Genomic DNA, 19,537 nt, shown 5'->3' with positions numbered 1-19,537 from the left:
CTATGAATATTGACTACCGGTATCTTTAAAGACAGTGTATGTTCTTGTAATGAAAGCATGAATGAAAGTCACACCGCCTTACTTCCGGTCTGGTTGTCTGTCTCCAGTTGGTTTGACGCAGCTCGGAGAAGTCACCGCACCGCCCCTGCCGCTCCAGCTGTTCCCACCGCTGTCCGCCTGCTGTCTCCCCGCTGCTCGCTGCTGCTGCCGCCTGCCCTCATTTCCAATGCAGCAACGACCATGACAGGCATCGCCGCTGCTTCTTTCTTTTCCAACGCTTGCAGGTTCGGGGGCTGCGGACTTCACTTCGACTCTCTGGCCGAGCTCATCGTGCACATCGAGGATAACCACATCGGTAAGAGCCGATAAATACTGAGCGTCGCAGCTAGCAATGGCCGAGGTTTGCAGCTAGCATAAGTGGCTAAGTTAGCGAGCTAGCAAGTTACTTCCTGCGTCCTGACAACCCTGTTGCTAGGTGTGGTGGCTGTTGATGTTTGTGTGTAGATATAACAGTTCCTGTCCGCCACCTGTATTTCTGTATCGACGCCCTGTCAGTGATAAGACAGCTGTAACAGCGGCAGAGCGGCACTGAAGCACCAACCGGGAGACCGTTTCTTTACGTTCCGTCGAGTCGCTCGTGCAAAATTATTGCAGCGCGAGGCCCGCGCGCAGCGCTGCATTGGAAGCGCTGTGAGTTAACTTGCAGCCTGCACGAGCCACCGTAGATACATTATTTACTTGTCAGCTTGTTTCAGTCCGCCTGACAGTGTCGAACAGTTATATCACCTGCTGGAGCTCAGGATGCACTCTGCACTCACCAAGTCACTGTTCAACATGTCTTATTTGTTTTTTATCACTTTAAGAAGCTTTAAGTCTCTTTATCATATTATTAGCTATGTCTTTGCAAATATTGTTGCATATTTCAGTTATTAGATTTTTGTTCAGTTCAATTCAACTCAATAAGCTTTACTGGCATGACATTGTGTTGCCAAATCACAATTACACATTAAGACAGACAATGTATTATTTCAAATGCATAGACATTAATTTTAAATGAGAAAAACGTTTTAAGTGAAGGAGTAAATAAAAAGGCAAAGTGAGATCAATGATGAGATGAACTATAATGTTGTTGTGTTGGTTGTCTCTTAGGCATGACATGCACTACATAGCTACATATCTTGCTGTATCTATGGCGCTGACACTGTTTTCTCCAAGCAGATGTTGCATTTTGGTCTGGTCAGAGAGTGTTTCTGACAGGGTGGATGTAGAGATGCATTCTATCTATCTATCTATCTATCTATCTATCTATCTATCTATCTATCTATCTATACTGGCATTAGCATGAATTCTCATGAAATGTGTCATATTCTCATATTTCTGACATGCTAAGTAATTACAATGAGTGAGAGTATTTAATAAAAATGACAATAATAAGTGCCTAAGACATACTATAAAACTTTTAACAGTTAATAGCCTGGGCTATTATTCGCTTAAATCACTGAAATCAACAGGCTTATATTTGGGACAGGCATCTATATGAGAAAGGCCTTGAATTTCTTTCACACAAAACTGTTGCTCAGCAAAGATTGGGAAATACAACCAAATTGTTTGTTTCAATCAGTATGAATATCACTTGTTTAAAAATTAGACTTCAGATAATAAATCAATTATGAATCATTCATTTGATCTAGCTCCGACAGACAGTGCATCAGAGAGAGGGCGAGTTATGGCACTCGAGGATTACGGCACCCGGCATACCGACACAACATCACTTTATCCTGTTTAAACAATACTCACAACTTGGATTCATTTTTATGAAAAATCCTTTTGATTCTTTTGATCTGAGAACTCTTACAACCCTAATCGAGGAATGGACACATCATTTGAGGTAGCCAACAACCCACTTTTATACATCCAAAGAAAAAATTGCTGCTTGGAAACGAGACCAGGTGTCTTATTGAGACAGGCGTTTATTTGTCAAAATGTGTAGCCACACCAGGCTAGACAAAGGGACTGGGCATTTAATTGGGACTTTTAATTGAAGTTTTACAGTATATGGATATATCTATTTCCATATCCATATAGGTAGCCTATAGCTATCACCTTTGTCAGCTGATATACTGTAGGTGGGAAAAACTCAGATACTGTATTGGTTTCTGAGAAGAAAATAGTTAGATAGTAATCATCTTCAGCTTTTGCTGTGACAGTTTGTCCACTGAGTGACAAACTATGAGTTATGCACACTTGTGTGAAAGGCCACAAGTTGTAGTATTCATTTGATTAAAAAATCTCTCTTGAGAGTGCATGATGTCATCGGTGTTGATCACAAGTCCACAAATCTTACAACTTTGTACAACTTTTTATAATCATTTATTTGTTGTTGTTTTTTTAAATCAGTTGTCATCATGTGATTTTAAAGGATAGGCCACCCCAAGTCCGACCATCGGAAAAAGTAAAAAACAAATACATTTTTAAGGCAGACATGTGGAACTGGCTAGAATAAATAATTGCATGTACTCCTGCAGCAGTTTATTAGAGACTGTGTTGCCATGGTGATGTAAAGATTTGGACTTTGACTTGGCTTCTGTTATTGTAACAACTGTATCATGGTTTGAAAAAATATACAATTTTATTATCCTTTATTTCATTGAATTGAAATCATATCCAGTCCCACCTGAAGTCTGGTCTAGAGTACACAGCACCATCAATTCATAGCATCCTTAACATCACAATCAGTGAACACTAAACAGCAGCTCAAATGCTGCCCTGCTGACTGCACTTCAAGTCCCACCATAATCAACAGCGCCTCCTGTAGTTCATGTGAGGCAAGACAATAACAATGACTCCCTGTGTGTGCATATTGGAAAGTCAAACATTACATTATGGATTAAGCTATGAAAATATTTATTTGCCTAGGTTACTTTATGATACATTTTTCTTATTGATGAAATTTCAGACTTCTGTTTGAGTTATTTGTGTGATTGATGGCCAATTCCAGATGGTGCCCATTTAATCAGAGCAGCATTAACTTGTGTGTTTAATGAAATCATGTTATCTTTACTGTGTAGAAAAAATGTACAAATGTATGTGCTTCCAAAGGGCTTTATATTGGTCAAAGTCATCTTTGTGTACAGGTGAAAAGTTATGCTTTAATTTACTTAAGTAGTCTAATTTGTAAAAATAAAAGTATGGTCCTGAGTTTATATGAGAATTTCATCTTCATCAGGGTTTTTATCTAATTCCCAGGTGGTTGCGTTATGTGCCACAGTCCGATTTACTTATAGAATTAATTCACTTTATTATTAAATACATACACATTTAATTATTTATTCATTATATTTATTCTATGTTTTGGTCCTCCATACTTCTTTGCTACATCCATGTGTTTAATAGAATACATAAAAAATAGAGTGCATAAAAGTGTATTTAAAAAAGGGTCAGAAACTACTAATTCATTTAGTTTTATCTCACATACCTTTTACATTATACTGTGAACAGTTTTGTGATGTGCTAGAGCATTTATATCTGAAGTCGAGTCTACAAAGTGAATTCCCTTCCTCACAGTTTGACACTCTCTTAGTTCCTACATCTGTTTCCCAATCTAATATTTCAGACTCATATTATTGAAGCTGACAAGGCCCAGCTGTCTCTGTTGTTCTTGTTTGTTGCTTGACTGGCTCTAATATCCTCTGCCCTCCGATTGTGTGCCGTGCATGTGTCTGAGGTGTTAGCGTCAGAAAAAAATGCTTCCAAATGACTTATTGGGGAATAATGAGGCAATTAGTTGGCTCGGAGTGGAAAAACTTTGCTGCCCCCCCTCCTTTGTCCGCTGGCCTGTGCCCACTCTGAGAAGTGCGAAATCTTGCGCGTTGTGCCAAGTGCCTGTGAAGCATAATTACAGAGAGAGTGCTTGATTTGGCCTGTCTTCCTCCTCATCTGGTGGCCTGCTGCTTAAAGCACATTCTCCTTTATAATTAGGCGCCTGGAAAACAAGCACACATTCTTGTCCCCATTTTCCCCAGCCAGCCTGCTGGTTGGGTCTGTGAACAAGAGGTGGCGCTGCTCTGCTGCTGGTTGAGAGGCTTTTCCTCAGACCTTGGTCTGTACAGTAAAAGCTTATGGTGGATATTATAGGCCAAAACTTTCTTGCTAGACTCATTTAACAACCCAGCGTAATGTGTCATACAGTAACCAGCTCAAAGGGCCAATCTTCAGTAAATGAAAACATATTGAAAATCATAATTGGCAAATTACAGAGAGAAATAATTGGTAATTTAAATAATCCTTATACTTGATACATCATAATCCTTCCAGAGTAGTTTTGTACCATTAAATCACTGTACTTGAAGGAGATTATTACACTAACTTTGAAATATATGAAGCCCCAAAGACATCACTGTTAAAAGCTGATGATGCACAGTTTAAAAGCTCCATGCTATAAGATTTTGATCTTAATATACACACAAACACATACAGTCATGTGGAAAAGGACTGTCCTGAAGAACTTAAATTACAATCTAAAAAAACAAATATCAAATTATCAATCAAATTTAATACATAATAATAATTTATACAGAATAATTTCCATTCCACATCAAATATGATAAAACAAACACAAAATGGATCTGTTACTGTTTGTCCACCACTGCAACAGCACATTTAATATGAATGTTGGTTGGTCCGCTCAGACCTTTGTGAACAAATTCAGGTAATGTTAAAGGACATGATTGCTAATGAGCCCCAGAAAACACCAGTAAGACCAGAGGACAGTTTTAACACTGAGCCTAAGTCATGTTAAGCTTGAAAGATCTCCTCAATGGTCTGGTATTCTTGTGTGGCATGAAAAAACATCATGCACTAAGTCAGTGAAATGTTTACTTTGTCACTGAGCGACCAGGCCACTGTAGAGCAGAAGCAAATAGCGACCGTGTTATTCAGATCTGTGAGTGTGTGTGTGTTGCTGAGGCCTGGCACACTGATGGCCTGAAGTGTCCAGGCTTAGCAACAATGAATCTGTTTGTTGCCAATTCTCACTGGAGGCTCATTTAGTAGATTTTTTGGTATGCACCCCCAAAATCTGCACGGAAGTAATAAATTTGGGAAGCAGTAACTAGTTCCCTGATCTGTGCACCTGGTGGGCCTAATTACATTTCCCCATCCCCCGACAGCAGTGCTCCTGTTCCTGTGCCGTGACTGCGACATGAGGGGCTCCTGTACCCGATAAAACATTCTTCAGAGGAGATGATGTACGGCCTGTGCGGACATCACACAACACAGACGGGCAGTTCAGTGCACACCAGAATAATATATTTGCAGAAATTTGTTACATTTCTTATGAGATTTTGTTCAATACTTCAACGGATCATGTTAAACACATGTTATATTTTCCTATTTCAAATGCTGTAGATATGAAGGTTCCTCCCACAGTGACATAAATTAGAGTGTAAAAGTGAAATTGAACCTAAAACTTTTCTGTTCATTTTTATTTTTCATGTCTTGTTTTGCAAATTACAGTAACCTAGTGTGTCTCTGAAATTCTCTGACCTTTGTATATAAGTGTAGTTCTGAGAGCTGATAGCCCACCCAATATTATGGATTTAAGCATGGATGGATTACTGAATGAGCCTGCCGGGCATAGACATGGGCCTAAAGTGTCAGGGCCCCCCTGGCCTTTACCTGCATAATGTCATTGAAATTAACATGTACTGATGTCGAAGAGACTTAAAATGATGACAGAGATGCAAAACAACCACAAGGAGACACAAAATGACTACAAAGTGACATAGAATGACCAAAAAGACACAAAATTACTTTACAGAGACCCAAACAACTACAAAAAGACACAAAAACCACAACATAGTTTGTGTGTCTTGCTCCTGCGTAGGAGATGTGGTGGGGCCCTTTGCTTATCTGTGCCCACGGGGCCTCTCATCTTATAATCCACCTATGGATTTAAGCAAACCTGCTTGTGTCACTTTGCTTTTCCAGTTTACCAAACATGCAGTTTGACTGAGTGATGGCAAATGCTGGATATCAGTCTAAAACCACTGGCATCTGTGTTGAAAAACACACATTAGAGCTGAAATAATCCGTCAATTGTTCAATTATTCTATTTACAGGAAATGTGTCTGCAACTATTTTGTCAGTGGATTCAGTGCTCCTGTCATCTTGAAAGCAAAAATGGCAAATATTCAGTTCATGTATATATAGTTACCGCTCTTCCATGGTATTGATTTGCAGCTTTTCTCAATTTTATATCATCGTAAACTGAGTATCTTTGAACTGTTGATCAGACAAGACAATCAATCAAGAACATAATCGCCAGATTTATCAAAAATGAATATAGTCATTAGTTGCAGCTCGAATGAACATCACAATTCCAACTACCATATGTCTGCAATGAGCAGTGATGAAAGTGTGTGTTTTTGTGTGTTTCCCTTTGTGTTTTGCCTGTGTGTTTGTACAAACGTGTCTTTGTGTGTGACTTAGCACACATGAATGTTTAAGCTGCCGTCTGTGCTATACGTATTTATAATAGTTCATTTTAACGTCCCCGTGTATTTTTTTTTTTTCAGTAACCCGCAAAGGCAGCTTGCACATGGAGCTTGACTCCGTTTCATTTCCTCCTCAGAGGTCACATCGTAATGAATTACCTGTGCCACCACTCCTGGTAATGTCCCCCGCTGCTCACAGCCGCCATAAACATGTCACCATAATGCTCACCACTCTGCTCTACCCCACAGCGCATTTGGCCATGAGGGTGGATGGAAGAGCCAGACACTGGTGGAAATGAGAGAGGGAGCTGTGCGTCTGGTGTGTGTGTGTGTGTGTGTGTGTGTGTGGGAGGGAGAGGGTCGTGGAGGGCGTTACAAGAGGGCAGCAGGCATCACTTCCCCCGTTGCCTTAGGAAGGTTTGTTGTGTGATCGTCCGTTGGTTTCCTGTTGCAGGCCGTCACAGGGGCCCTAATGAGAACATGTTATTGCATCATGTTTTCTGCACTCACACACTGACTCAGTCAGTTTATGCTCCCATACACATACTTCACATATAGACACTAACAACAGGCATAGTGAATGCTTCAAAAGAAGAGGTTTGTGAGGAACCTGTCGCATTAAGCATGAAACAGGGTTGATGAAGTTAGAAATATGTAGGGTATATTAGCTTTGCTGTTTGTTTGTTTTTTCAGGAAAATTATCAGGGTGTTTGAATATTTAAAAAAATAGTTAAGAAATGCATTTAAAAATCTAATGCAAAACTCTGGTTGGAAATTTGCTGTATTTCTAAGAGTGGGTGTTGTTTCACTAAATGTTTTTTTAATTACTATAAGGGTTTTTCCAGACCTGCAAGACAATCAGCAGCTTTCTTATATTTTATCCAGATTTTTTTCTTTGCTTTGCCAAGAGAGAAATCTGTTTGCTGTGAACTGCAATTGCAGAAAACGAAATATGCGTAAAGTGGGAAACTTGTGTTTTTGATTTTTTTGAAATAAGAAAATGTTTAAGCTACATCTTTTAAAAAATCACAGCATAAAAAAAATGAAGAGCCTCATTATGAAACTCTATTAAATGTTTTCAAACTGTTTTTACATTCTCTTCTTTATCCCACACCTGACTTCCACTCATACATAAACAATCACTGGGCCTTATAGGAACTGGATTGTTTGCCTCTGGAATTAGCGATGGTGAATAAGCACAGTTTTTGTTTCCAACTAGGTTTCTTAATAGTCGGCCACCAAGGTGGACCACCTGTGTAGTCTGATTAGAGGGGTTCTCATCTCTAACTGAGGCGCCTTCGTCCCGGTCCTTGACTGCTGGTGGCCCCAAAAGAATAGCAGAGGCTGCGGGGGAACTGGCCCCTGCAGGCCTCCCTCACCCCAGTCCCCACCTGAGGTGTGTGTGATTTACAGTGTGTGGGAACAGATTGATCCACTGCTGTTTGAGCGGTCTGCAAGCAGGCTGCCATTCCACTCCCTGAGTCTCATTAGGGATCTTAGGAGGGATTTCTTGCGCACTCACGCACACACATACCAACTCACAGCACTCAGAAAAGTCTCTGCACTGCCTCCGGCTTTTGGCAGGGGGACTAGTGCCGTTATGACTGTGTCTGTCCTACTCTGTGTTTCCATGACTTTGGCTGGAGAGTAGAGAGAGGTGTGCTGTCCTTCTCACTGGGGATAAAGCCACTGTTAATGAAACACTTGCTTACGACTGAGGCCTTGAGAGAACCCTCCTGAGCCGTAGGCGCTGAGGTTTAAGCTGTTCTTACAGCCTACCTGCCAGTATCATAAAACTTTGCCACTATTTCATCGTCAACCAAGTGGCTTGGCTGTAACCACTGAGTGGATGATGCCCTGCGTCTTTCGTCGCCCATGTATACTTTTCAATAAGACTGACATCGGTTTGTTGACTTAGATTCCTGTTAGACCTCTAAAACACGAACTTTCTCACGTATACTTAAATGTGGTTTGGGTCGAGTTCTTCTGGTCAACATCAACTTCCACCCTCATGACAGAATTAAGCCAGTAGCTTACACTGTTAAAGCAGAGAGTGCAGTCTGTGCTGTGTGTTTCCTTTATAGATGGTGGTAGATGGTGTGTCTGTACTTTCAATTTATACACCGTGTTGGTAGTCTTCCGTTTTAGTGTTTGTCCATGTGCATAGATGTCTCAATATGGCTTCTAGATGACAGGATGAGGATTACCCTGCATTCATGAGGTGTTGGAATAATTGGAAAAATTAGTTCCCACTGGTAAAGTTCACAGAACGCCCCTTAAGTTGGAACAACAACTCGGAAAGTCTGCAAAAATGTTGGTACACGACTTGCCGGGTTGACGTTGTATTACACAGAAACATGATGGACGAAGTAAGTGTTTGCTTGATGTTAAGAAACTTTTTATTAATTCACATGTTGAATATTATTTTTGCTCACATGTAATTTCTAATATAGTATTAGGTTGTATCTTTGAGTTCTTGTCCACCTAGATTCGTTAGAAAATTATTTTTTAGCAATAACCCTGATAGCAAGCCAGGTAAAGCAATATTTAGTGGTTTTGGGGTGCAGCAACAAGTCTAAGACAAAATCACTTTGCAATATAAAGCTTCAAACTGTTTCACCTTACTTGGAGAGCAAGATGAATCTTCACTGGGACGTTAAATGCTCTGAACAATAAAATACAACACATTTTCTCTGTAGCGTCCATGTTGTTTGCACATTACGACTTCAAAGCTCATGAACACACTGAAGTTGAAGTGGGGAGTGGGACCATCCGAAGAGCATGTGAATGCAGCATTAGTGATAAACTCCAACCAAAGAGAAGTTGAATGAAGTTAATAATACTTCAAGAGCTCATTTTGAGTGATTACCAGGTCAGACAGTACCTGAAGTAAGAATGCAGAGAACATCAACAAATATCTGATTTGCAATTATGTCTTGCCTCGACATTCTCCAAACGAATGCCAGTCAGTGACTTAAATAATACTCTTTGGATACCTTATAAACGTGTGTTCTTACTCAATCTTTTTTCCCATTTAAGAAAATACACAAAGTCTTTATATAACAATTTTTCTTAACTAAAATACAGTTTAAAATTAGCTTCCTGTTTCAGTTCAGAAAATTTGTTATTGAATCACAGGTAAACAAGATCAATTTATGACCATACATTTAATGCCAATTTCCAAAACTTGACAGTTATTGATAACTGATGGTGCGGATACCCAGTTGGTATTCTTTATCAGGGTTTTTTTTTTCCAATACTGTCAAAACTGTCTTTCTATTAAACTGATACAGAGATGCTGCATTTAGGCAATGTATTGTAGTGTACAGTTTCTGCCACCAGAAGTCATTCTCTGGTAATGGAACAGGCAGTTGAACTGAGAAAGATGGCGACTGTGAGTGGTGGGGATAACGTTACAGGAGTGGTAAAAAAAGAACAGTGCCTCTGGCCCTCTCTGGAAATATTGCCACATATAACTTTATCTTGACACAACTTCTTGCGACCACAAAAGCAGTTTAGTAGCCACATGATTTTATTCAACACATAATCTCTGTTCTGCCCACTAATGTGTCAGTATCCACCACAGCATTCATTCATTCATTAGCCTATTCTATGGGCCATAAGTATCTAAAGTCAGTAAGACTTGTCTAAGTAGCTAATTGCATATAAGAAATAAATCATACTAGGCTAGACAATGTCATACGTGCTACAATGACAATGACAATAAGGTAAGAAAAAATAGATACCGCCCAAGCCTTTAACCCGCAGTCTTGCCCCTTCAGACACACCGTGAGAGTTTGGAGTCAAATTTCTGTCCCCATCTCGGTGAAAACAAAACATCACCGAATGGTGGAGCCCTATATAAGAGAGAACCACCGAAGTTTAATCACTTCTTCTCTGGCACTGTGTCTTTCTGTCCAGCAGACATTTAATGGAAATCTGTTTTAGGTGTTTTGTTCCAAACAAACAAACAGGAGGAAAAGCCCAACATCGTGGAAGCAATAATTGAGTATGACTCAGGGTTTTATTACAGCCTCACAAAGGTGTTGCTTTTCCCTTTAACCAAGACAGTTTTAACTACACTATTTCCATATGTTTTATATCATTGGCGTTTTAAATCATATCAGCTGGGACTGTGCAGTTTAGTTTTTTGTTTGCTGAATATGCAGATTCTGTTAAAGCTGCGCTGCCATCAAAGTGCCTTACAAAAGCATAATTTGAAAGTTTAATGTTACAAATAGCCTTAGGTGTAAGTGTTGTGCATAAATGAGCTTGTGGATGGAAACAAGCAGTAGATTTAACCACATGGGGGTGGCAGTCTTTCACAGCTCTGTCAGAGGCAGACAGGGAGGCTCAGCTGGTAAGTGGTAGACACTGTTGTTTTATGGGGCATCTCTCTTCTCCCACATGGACGGCAGCGGGAAGAGCGTTTGAAGTCAGGCCCGCTTCACCTCAGGGTGTGGAGATTGGCTATTGTTGTACATTTAGCACTGCTGAGCAAGATGAATGTCTGGAGCACAGCATGGGAAAACGCAGTATGTGTCAAGTGTGGTCATGTATGAGCAATGTGGCGTCTGCCGTGCAGCTTTTCAAAATGGCCATGGAAATTCAAAAGTGGAGGCACTTGATATGTTTCTTTTTCCTTGTATATTTTAATTAAAAGTAGTGTTGCAGAATATAGCTTCAGACTGCCTGGACCCTGCATTTTACCAACAGTTAAGTAGCCTAATCGTGGAGCGTAGAGTAACTTGTATAAAATAAATGACTAACTAAACTAACTTCAAAAAATGAAAAACAGTGTACATAAGTCAAGATGAAATAAGTCAAGTAACCAGCATCAGCATGGAAACTGTGGCGCTTCTCCAGCAATACTTAACTAAACAATGACTGTAGTCTAGACAGTGGTGTGTGACATCATGTTCAAACTAATTGTACTACACACTGCACAATATCCTGCATTTTGATTATTTTTACTAAGTAGTTTTTATAGGCCTGTATTCGTCGAGTCAGCTGAGCGTGTATGCTCTTTGACAGCCCAACTCCTGACTTTCATGCACACACATTTATACCTGAGACTCACCCAATTCAGCCACTGTCTGCTACTGTTTGCCACTAAATGCACTGCTCAGGGGGGACTCTCTGATCTTTATCATTCAAAAGATAAAACAAATTCAACATTTGTACTGAAAAGTTCTTTTTCATAGATGTACAATAACTGCTGTAAATCTAGCTGAAAAGTTTGTACTGATTATGTTTCCACTGTGTCAATGTGTTTCTACATTGATGACCCATGTTTTACATCTGAACTAAAATCTGGATTTTAATTACAATACCTTTAAAAATCAATAAAGTCAATATAGTGTACACCAGCCCTGGACCTTTCCTCTTGTGTCTGGGCAGTGCGAAGATATTCAAGGCACCGCAGTATAATTCATTTAAAACAACTGGGAGAATTTGTAAGTGAGAAGCCAGTGAAGAAACCTTGTCACTGCACTATAGGGCTACCACGATTAGTTGACTAATCGATGACTAATCGACTATTAAAATAATCGGTGACTATTTTAGTAGTCAACTAATTGGTTTGAGTAATTTTTCATAGAAAAGTACTATAAAAGTACCCCAAAATACTCTTATTGCAGCTTCTTACGTTCAGATATTGGCAGCTTTACACATTCTCCTGTGACAGTGAACTAAAACCCTTTGGAGTGAGTATGAAACAAGACATTAGATGACGTAATTTTGGGGTTTGGGCGAGACAGACCGACATTTTCCAACATTTTAACACATTTTTCGATGAAATGATTAGTCGACTAATCTAAGAAATAATCGACAGATTAGTCGACAATGAAAATAATCGTTAGTGGCAGCCCTACTGCACTACCATCTTCTGGTTGGTCAGGATTATTGTTTGAAGATGGATTGGACTGTGCAAACCTCCCCCAGTGAAGCAAAGACTTCAGTGCAGGATGAACCAGCCATCCCACATAGGGAGAAAAACAGAAAATGGCGCTGTAAAAAAAAAACTAGAAAACAAGCACACTGCTATTCTCAGTATTGCCTTATATGACAAGATTTAACCTCTATCTCTCTCTCGCCTGCTCAGATACAGACCCCCGTCAGCTGGAGAAGCAGGAGCAGCAGCAGCCGACATATGTTGCCCTCAGCTACATCAACAGGTAAAGAAATGTATGAACAATTATCGAGAAAGAAAACAGCAGCGTTTGTATTCAATTATAAGTAAATCTGCCTTCTAAATCTGATACAATTATGACATTTGGCCCGTAAAAATTTATCTTCAGATGTCCTCTGCATCAGTGAGTATTATTGCTGTGTCCTACGAGCTCCTATAAGCAACGACCAGCAGTTTCAAATGTCATCTGGTGGATTGCTTATATGTATTGCTTCAGTATTTAGTAGCTGTTTTGTTTTTTTATTGCACCAGAGTCATCCCAGTCGTCTTTGATATGGTGCTTAAATAGTGGTTTTAAAAGTCTTATGCAACAAGCCAGCATACAAGAAGGTCTGCCGCTGTCTCCCTGCCTTCACAAACACATCTTGATGTGGTTATTGCTTAATTTGTTAATTCCACTTTTGCTTTAACAATGTCTATGTTAACATTTCATTTTTATGATACGCGTTTACCAAAGACTTTACTATCCATCATAAATCCAGCTTAAGGTTTGTTTTGATGGGAATAGAGCCAATTATATGTTGTTTTTTTCTAACCATGTGTGTTACAGTAGCAAACCTTTAATAGCAGAACTTTGTAAACATCAGGGGAGTCCTACAGTAGCAAGCTGCTCATTGTACATTGAACAACATGACCCCCTTTTCATAAGACAGACTGCAAACCCTGACTGGTCTTACATCCTTCAATGCCAGGTTCATGACAGATGCTGCGCGGCGAGAACATGAAACTTTGAAGAAGAAGGTGCAGCCCAAGTTGTCTCTGTCTCTGTCAGGCAGTCTGTCTCGCAGCAGTGTTTCCACTCCGCCTCGCCACACCAGTGGAAACCTCACCCCTCCAGTCACCCCACCCATCACCCCTTCCTCTTCCTTCCGCAGCAATACACCTACAGGTACACAGCCATCTTTAAAGGGCATGTCCATTATTTATTCATTTATTTATTTTGAGGTGCATATATCATTTTGTAGCTTCCCAGCAATATTCTTTATTTATTCAAATTTGTGCGTATGTTTTAGTGTCAAAATGGAAATTTTCCCAAGCCCTTCTAAAAACATTTCCCCACGTGACCAGACGTAGGTTTCTGCATGATGACTTTGCTACACATAGCCTGCCTAATTTGCCACTTTGTGACTAAGACGAGCCTTTTTAAGAATTCTGTGCCATCGGTTTACCAAATAAACTATATTCCTTTAACCCCCAAATCAGCATGGAAGCTAAGCAATGTACTGCTGTGGACGCCACGTTAGCTGGTGGACCATCAACTCCCGTGTTCTGTGAGGTAAAATTACTGCTTTTGTCAAAGTAGTCTGGCTTGAAAGAGGGGCCCTCGTGTAGTGGTTAGAGCACTCGTCTTCCATGCAGAAGGTCTAGGGCTCAAAACCCGCTGGGGTCTAGGTCAGCAAAGGCATGTGGTCACCAGAGGTATCCACCGCCAAATCAAACGGGACCAGATTCCTTAAGGAGTAACTCCGGAATCTGAGCCAAGTCCTCAAATGAGGGCTGTCTGACTGCAATGTAAAGTGGTGAAAATATTCTAAATATAGTGTACACTTACACTCATATTGATTTTTTGGGGTGGCTAAAATACATGTTGCTGCTGCCCCCGTCCACAGCGGTACATTGCTTAGCTTCCATGGTGGTACTCCTGTCTTCTTCATCAAACTGGGGGTGTACTCATCAACATCTACTACATTGACTAGATAAGTAACTCATACAACCCCACTTCAAATAAATACGAACTGTCCCTTTCACTTATCATTGGTCTAATCTACATCACTGCTTTTGGCTTCCATTTGAAAAACAGGTAAAAGAACACAGATGAAGTCACCCTTTAACACACTCACATCTCTAGTAAGAAGTACAGAATGTAGTGACCGTTTGCAGTGAAATACATGTTATGCATTGTTTATTAAGATAGCAGCAGAGTGGTGAAGCAGTCAAGGAGACCTTCAACCAGGAGGTCTGTTTTCAAGACATTAGGAAGGCAGGCACCCACCCTGCTGAAATGTATCTGAATTTCTGCCAGCTTACTTAGTTACTTCTTATGAGTAGGGCAATAAGGCGAAGAGTCAATGTGCTTTTAAGGGATAAAACAATAATCTTATAGGCTTCTAATGAAGTATCATATAGGATAAAATCGATGGCTCACTCACTTAGAAAAGCAGCTGTAGCAGCTTTATTCACTTTTCAAATGATAAGAGATTCAATTGTCAGTTGTAATCACTTAAATGGCTGATTAAAACTGAAATGATATGATTACGTGTCGCTTGTTGATAATTCTTCATCCCACTTGTGTGATATTTTCACTGTTAAATTGTTGTTAGATTTGAATGTTTCCCATTACTTGGTTGATGGACTCAGCAGTTATGACTCCAGTTATTATCCTGTAAGTAAAAGCATCAGCAGGAGAGCTTAGGAGACAATCTTTAATAAAACTCACATTCAAGCCACAGAGAATGAGACACAGCTTTCATAGTTCAGCTGATTTGTCTGATTCAGTGGTTCTTAACCATGGGGCCCAGGGGGCGAATTAGGGTTTCCTAGGAACGTGAAGGCATGATACGCCCTACTCTCCCACTCTCCCTCTGACTGGCTAGTGCTTGTTGCCTTCATTGGTTGAAGTGGTTAGGTTTAGGCAAAAGGCATGAGATTGGTTAGGGTTAGGGTGAGAATGCCCGGGTAAGCCAATCAGAGGCAGAGCGAGACTCCCTAGATCCCTGGAACTCCCTCAAGGATCCCTGGGTTACTCAGAAAAATGGGGAATTGTTTATACTCACTTAATTCACTACAGACCATAACAATGACTTTTCTGATAATGGCTTTCTCTTCCTCCACGGTTATCTCCTCAACTGTAATTGACAACTATAGAATTCTGGTCTTAATCGTATCAGACAACCAAAAGGTTCCTGAAACAAAATGCTTTGTGACGTAATGTGTATCAATTTAGGGTTCCTTGACATGAAAAAGTTGAGAACCACTGGTCTAATTTATTCCTGTGTACATTATGTAACAGAGAAAAACTTTAGGTTCTTTCCCCTGTCATGTTTTCCCATGTACTCATGTAGTTGTTTTGTAGAGTGTATAGTCTTGAACGCTCTGTCTTGTTTTTAGCTCTTGTGGTTTTTTAGTTTGTCTTCTGGCATAACATCTGTAATTAATCGATAAAAATTTCCGATCCCAAGACCTTAGTAAAATGCAAACATTCTTTCCCACGATTGGCATATTTCAGTCTTTCTGGAAACTTGGGCACTGTAACACATGAAGTAGAGATTATGGGAACACTGCCCCAGAGCACATGTTGAGAACGGTCCACGCTTGTGAGCCTGAAGGCTCAAAGGCCAGGATTTCATCGCCACAGATTAGTCATGAAGTGTCCATTAATCAGAGCTCCAGCTCGTATGATCGCATGTCTCGTCATGATACCCTGAGTCAATTACTGTTTGACTTTCTGTCTCTCCCCCTCCCACAGGTAGTGAGTGTGATGAGGAGGAGGTAGACTTTGAGGAGTCTGATAGTGACGAATCGTGGACCACGGAGAGCGCCATCAGCTCCGAGTCCATCCTCAGTTCTATGTGCATGAATGGAGCAGATGAGAAGCCTTTTGCCTGCCCTGTGCCAGGCTGTAAAAAGAGATACAAGGTAGGTTTCACTCAGCATCTCCTCTTAGAATACACACTTTAAATAAAACATAAAGCAATGGTGCAAATTATTTTACCATGCCCAGGGAGAAACCAAATAAAAATCTGAGATATTTGTGTTGTGAGATTTGTGATTTTATTTGCTCATGTAAAATTAAAAGTGACTCCCCACTGTTGACAATGGAAAATCAGTTCTTAGCTGGGCATTACAGCTTGTCAACATAGATGCATACATCTAGTCCACTTCAGTGATGTGGAGTTTTACAGGATTTTCCGTTCACATCTGGCGTGTGTGGTTTTGATAAATTATGTGCAGCTTGAGAAAATTGCATTGCTGACGTGAATGACAGGGTTATGGGCGATGACTTAGTCTGAGGCAGCAGGCACCATTAGGCATCTGTTTAGGGGCAGAACAAGATTGAAGAACGCATTTTATTTCCCCTCTCTATAGCCTACTGTCAGCATGCATCCTCCTTTTTATATATATATGTGAATCAGAATCAGAATCTGGTTTACTGCCAAGTAGGTTTTCACACACACACACACACACACACACACACACACACACACACACACACACACAAAATCTTTGGTGTTTTGATGCATTGACAAGAAACAAATATAGAATAGACAATACATTACAATAAAACATTAAGAAATACTATTTAAAAATTTCTACAATGTTATTGTGTTAAACAAATGAGCTAGGAGGGAATGAGCAAACATATTTTCTAGGGCAGTGGTTCTCAAATGGTGTGCCGTGCTGCTAATCCAGGTGTGTCATGGGAGTTTGTGACAACCACACATTATTATTGCAATATTCAACTTGGCTTGCACAAAGAGTTATGAATTAATTTTTAATTGACTGTATCAGCATGTTGTGCACACTCAGTTCCTAATAAAGAGGCAAACTCTAGCTAAAAATGTAATTTAATTTGATTTGATTGACAAACCGTCATGGGGAACCAATTTGTCCCATTTGAGCATGAGAATTATAAGCGTGTGACACATCAAACACCCTGATTGGCAGCCAGTGTACAGGATGATGACAAAAGGAGAAAGCTGTGAGTGGGACAATGGATCGCCTTATTGTACGAAGCAAATTACAACAAAGCACCAGCGAAGACGACCTATGACCGAAAGAAAAGAGAAAAAGTAATTGACAGTATCAGTAAGCTACCTGTCTTATTTTTGCTTGTTTCATTGTCTTACATCGTGGTAAGAGTGATAACACGTTAAGAAGCTATTTTGTGCAGGTATAAATAAAGGTGTGCCTTGAGATTTTGACTTGCCCCACACTGTTCTAGGTGATGTGCAAAGGTTCACAGTATTAGGCATAAAAGAAAATGCAATGTATATTGATATAGATCCAGAGATATGCCTTAAAAATAATACTTTACCTTCAAAATGGCTATTTGTATGTCAGTTACTCACTGTGTCTTATGTAGAAATCATGAAGAAAACTTTGCATGCCTCCAGAGTAAACGAAGAATCCAAAAAGGCAAACATTCTTTATGAATTAAAGTCATTGGGGACCACATTTAATGACAGCAAAGCTATATCAAAACACAAATCCTCACACAACTCGTGCAGTATAATTATAGACCGTATAACATAATAAATGTAGCTACCATGACGTCCCCCATTGGTTTGTGGACAACTGTTTTGAAGCCTCAAGGTTAGCATTTTGGCCGTTACATCTTGTTTTTTTGCAGCCAGAAGTGACCCTGTTTGAATGAGATGGTGGAGCTGTGACTCATAGACTGTAGTGAAGCCTTGCAGACTACCTTTCACTCGATCAGCCCTTAAATATGCGTAACTTTAAGCCAGAATAAAATGCAAACAGGTGAGATATATAAAAATTCACCTTCTGTACAACTGTCATGAAAATTAGCTATCAAGACCAAAACTGTTTGTTTTTTTTGTACTGGGCTTTAAACATGTTTATTTCTGCTGTAAAGTTGGGCATTTTAATAAGGGGGTCTATGAGGATCTGGAGCCAGCCTTAAGTGGTCATTCATGAAACTGCTTTGGCTTTATTTTTCAGCCTGAGGTTGCTGCTTGAGTTTAACCCAAGTCTCATTCATCCAGTCATATGCTCACTACTTCCCAAACACGTGCTGCCATGAGAGGCGTGCCCTCCATGAGACTGTAACCTTTGTGTTTTCGCAACAATGCATGTGTTTGGGAAGTACTGAGCACGCAACTGGAGTGGGCGTCCCGGGCCTTGCTGATGATGTATGTACATGGTTGTGGAAGCACAGTTGTACATGTTAACTTATAAGCGTAATTCCATGTTAAGTGATGGTTGAGTGTCATATTTTTTGCATCATCATTGCAGAATGTGAACGGGATCAAGTATCACGCCAAGAACGGCCACCGAACCCAGATAAGGGTGCGCAAGCCCTTCAAGTGCCGGTGTGGGAAGAGCTACAAAACGTCTCAGGGTCTCCGCCACCATACCATCAACTTCCACCCACCCATCTCTACTGACATCATCCGTAAGATGCAGCAGTAGAGACCGAGTGAGTGACCAGCACTCTCCCTCAGGCCACTTCCCAACCATCTGAACACCACCATCACCAGCAGAGGCTGTTTCTCATTCCACCATTTTCAACCCCGCCCCCTCCCCCTTCTCTTCTCTCTCTTACCCCACTTTGCTATGACACTATTTTTGATTGCATGGTATAAATGTGTTATTATTCATCCTTAACTTTTATTATGAATGTTGAATCTTTATGTAGTTCACAGTTTTGTATTTTTGCACAATTAAGCTATCATTTATCTATCTGACTATTTTGTTTCGACATATGGTGCTCGTTGATGATGAGGGCTCGCTGGAGACTGGAGAATGGCCGCACCAAGTCACGAGTAGCCTTGCATGTACAGTAAGGTATCCTGCTTTAAAGGCAGTGTGAAGTCATAGGAGACTGGGGAAAGATTTGTATTTTTTTTTTTTTTCAGGAAAGTAGGATCCATTACTTTGCATATGTTGCATTTGAACCTAAAATGCAACAGAGGCAAATGCAATCAATCAGAATGCGTGTGGTATGACATTCTCTATCAGACTTAATGTTAATAATCAGTTGTTTGACTCAGTTACTTTTCCTTTCATATCACAAGTATTCCAAACCTTTTTTCATCTGTTTTACTGCAAACACTTGTGTGTGAGCACCAAAGGATGATCTCAGGTGACGTTTGCAAGCATTTCAGCACCT

At 40.2% G+C, this 19,537-nt stretch overlaps 2 protein-coding genes across 3 annotated transcripts in view; one reads left to right on the top strand and one right to left on the bottom strand.

Annotated features, from left to right (window-relative positions):
• Positions 1-457, bottom strand: part of creb5b (cAMP responsive element binding protein 5b) — a 54,584-nt gene extending 54,127 nt beyond the window's left edge. Inside the window, exon 1 of one of the 2 annotated variants that reach the window (XM_033639755.2) lies at positions 83-457. The gene's annotated coding sequence lies outside the window, so the exon portion shown is untranslated. The remainder of the gene's footprint in view (positions 1-82) is intronic. The other variant, XM_033639756.2, reaches the window with a different exon arrangement.
• On the top strand, positions 221-18,983 carry jazf1b (JAZF zinc finger 1b). Its single transcript, XM_033639757.2, has 5 exons — positions 221-355; positions 12,598-12,670; positions 13,377-13,573; positions 16,151-16,320; positions 18,661-18,983. The coding sequence occupies exons 1-5, from the start codon at positions 241-243 to the stop codon at positions 18,835-18,837; spliced, it is 732 nt and encodes a 243-aa protein (XP_033495648.1). The 5' UTR covers positions 221-240; the 3' UTR covers positions 18,838-18,983.
• Positions 18,984-19,537: the final 554 nt, after the last annotated feature.

Source organism: Epinephelus lanceolatus, chromosome 10 (assembly GCF_041903045.1).
Source record: "Epinephelus lanceolatus isolate andai-2023 chromosome 10, ASM4190304v1, whole genome shotgun sequence".
Lineage (NCBI taxonomy): Eukaryota > Metazoa > Chordata > Actinopteri > Perciformes > Serranidae > Epinephelus > Epinephelus lanceolatus.
Note: the sequence above shows the minus strand (reverse complement) of the source record. Positions and strands in the feature narration are given on the sequence as shown.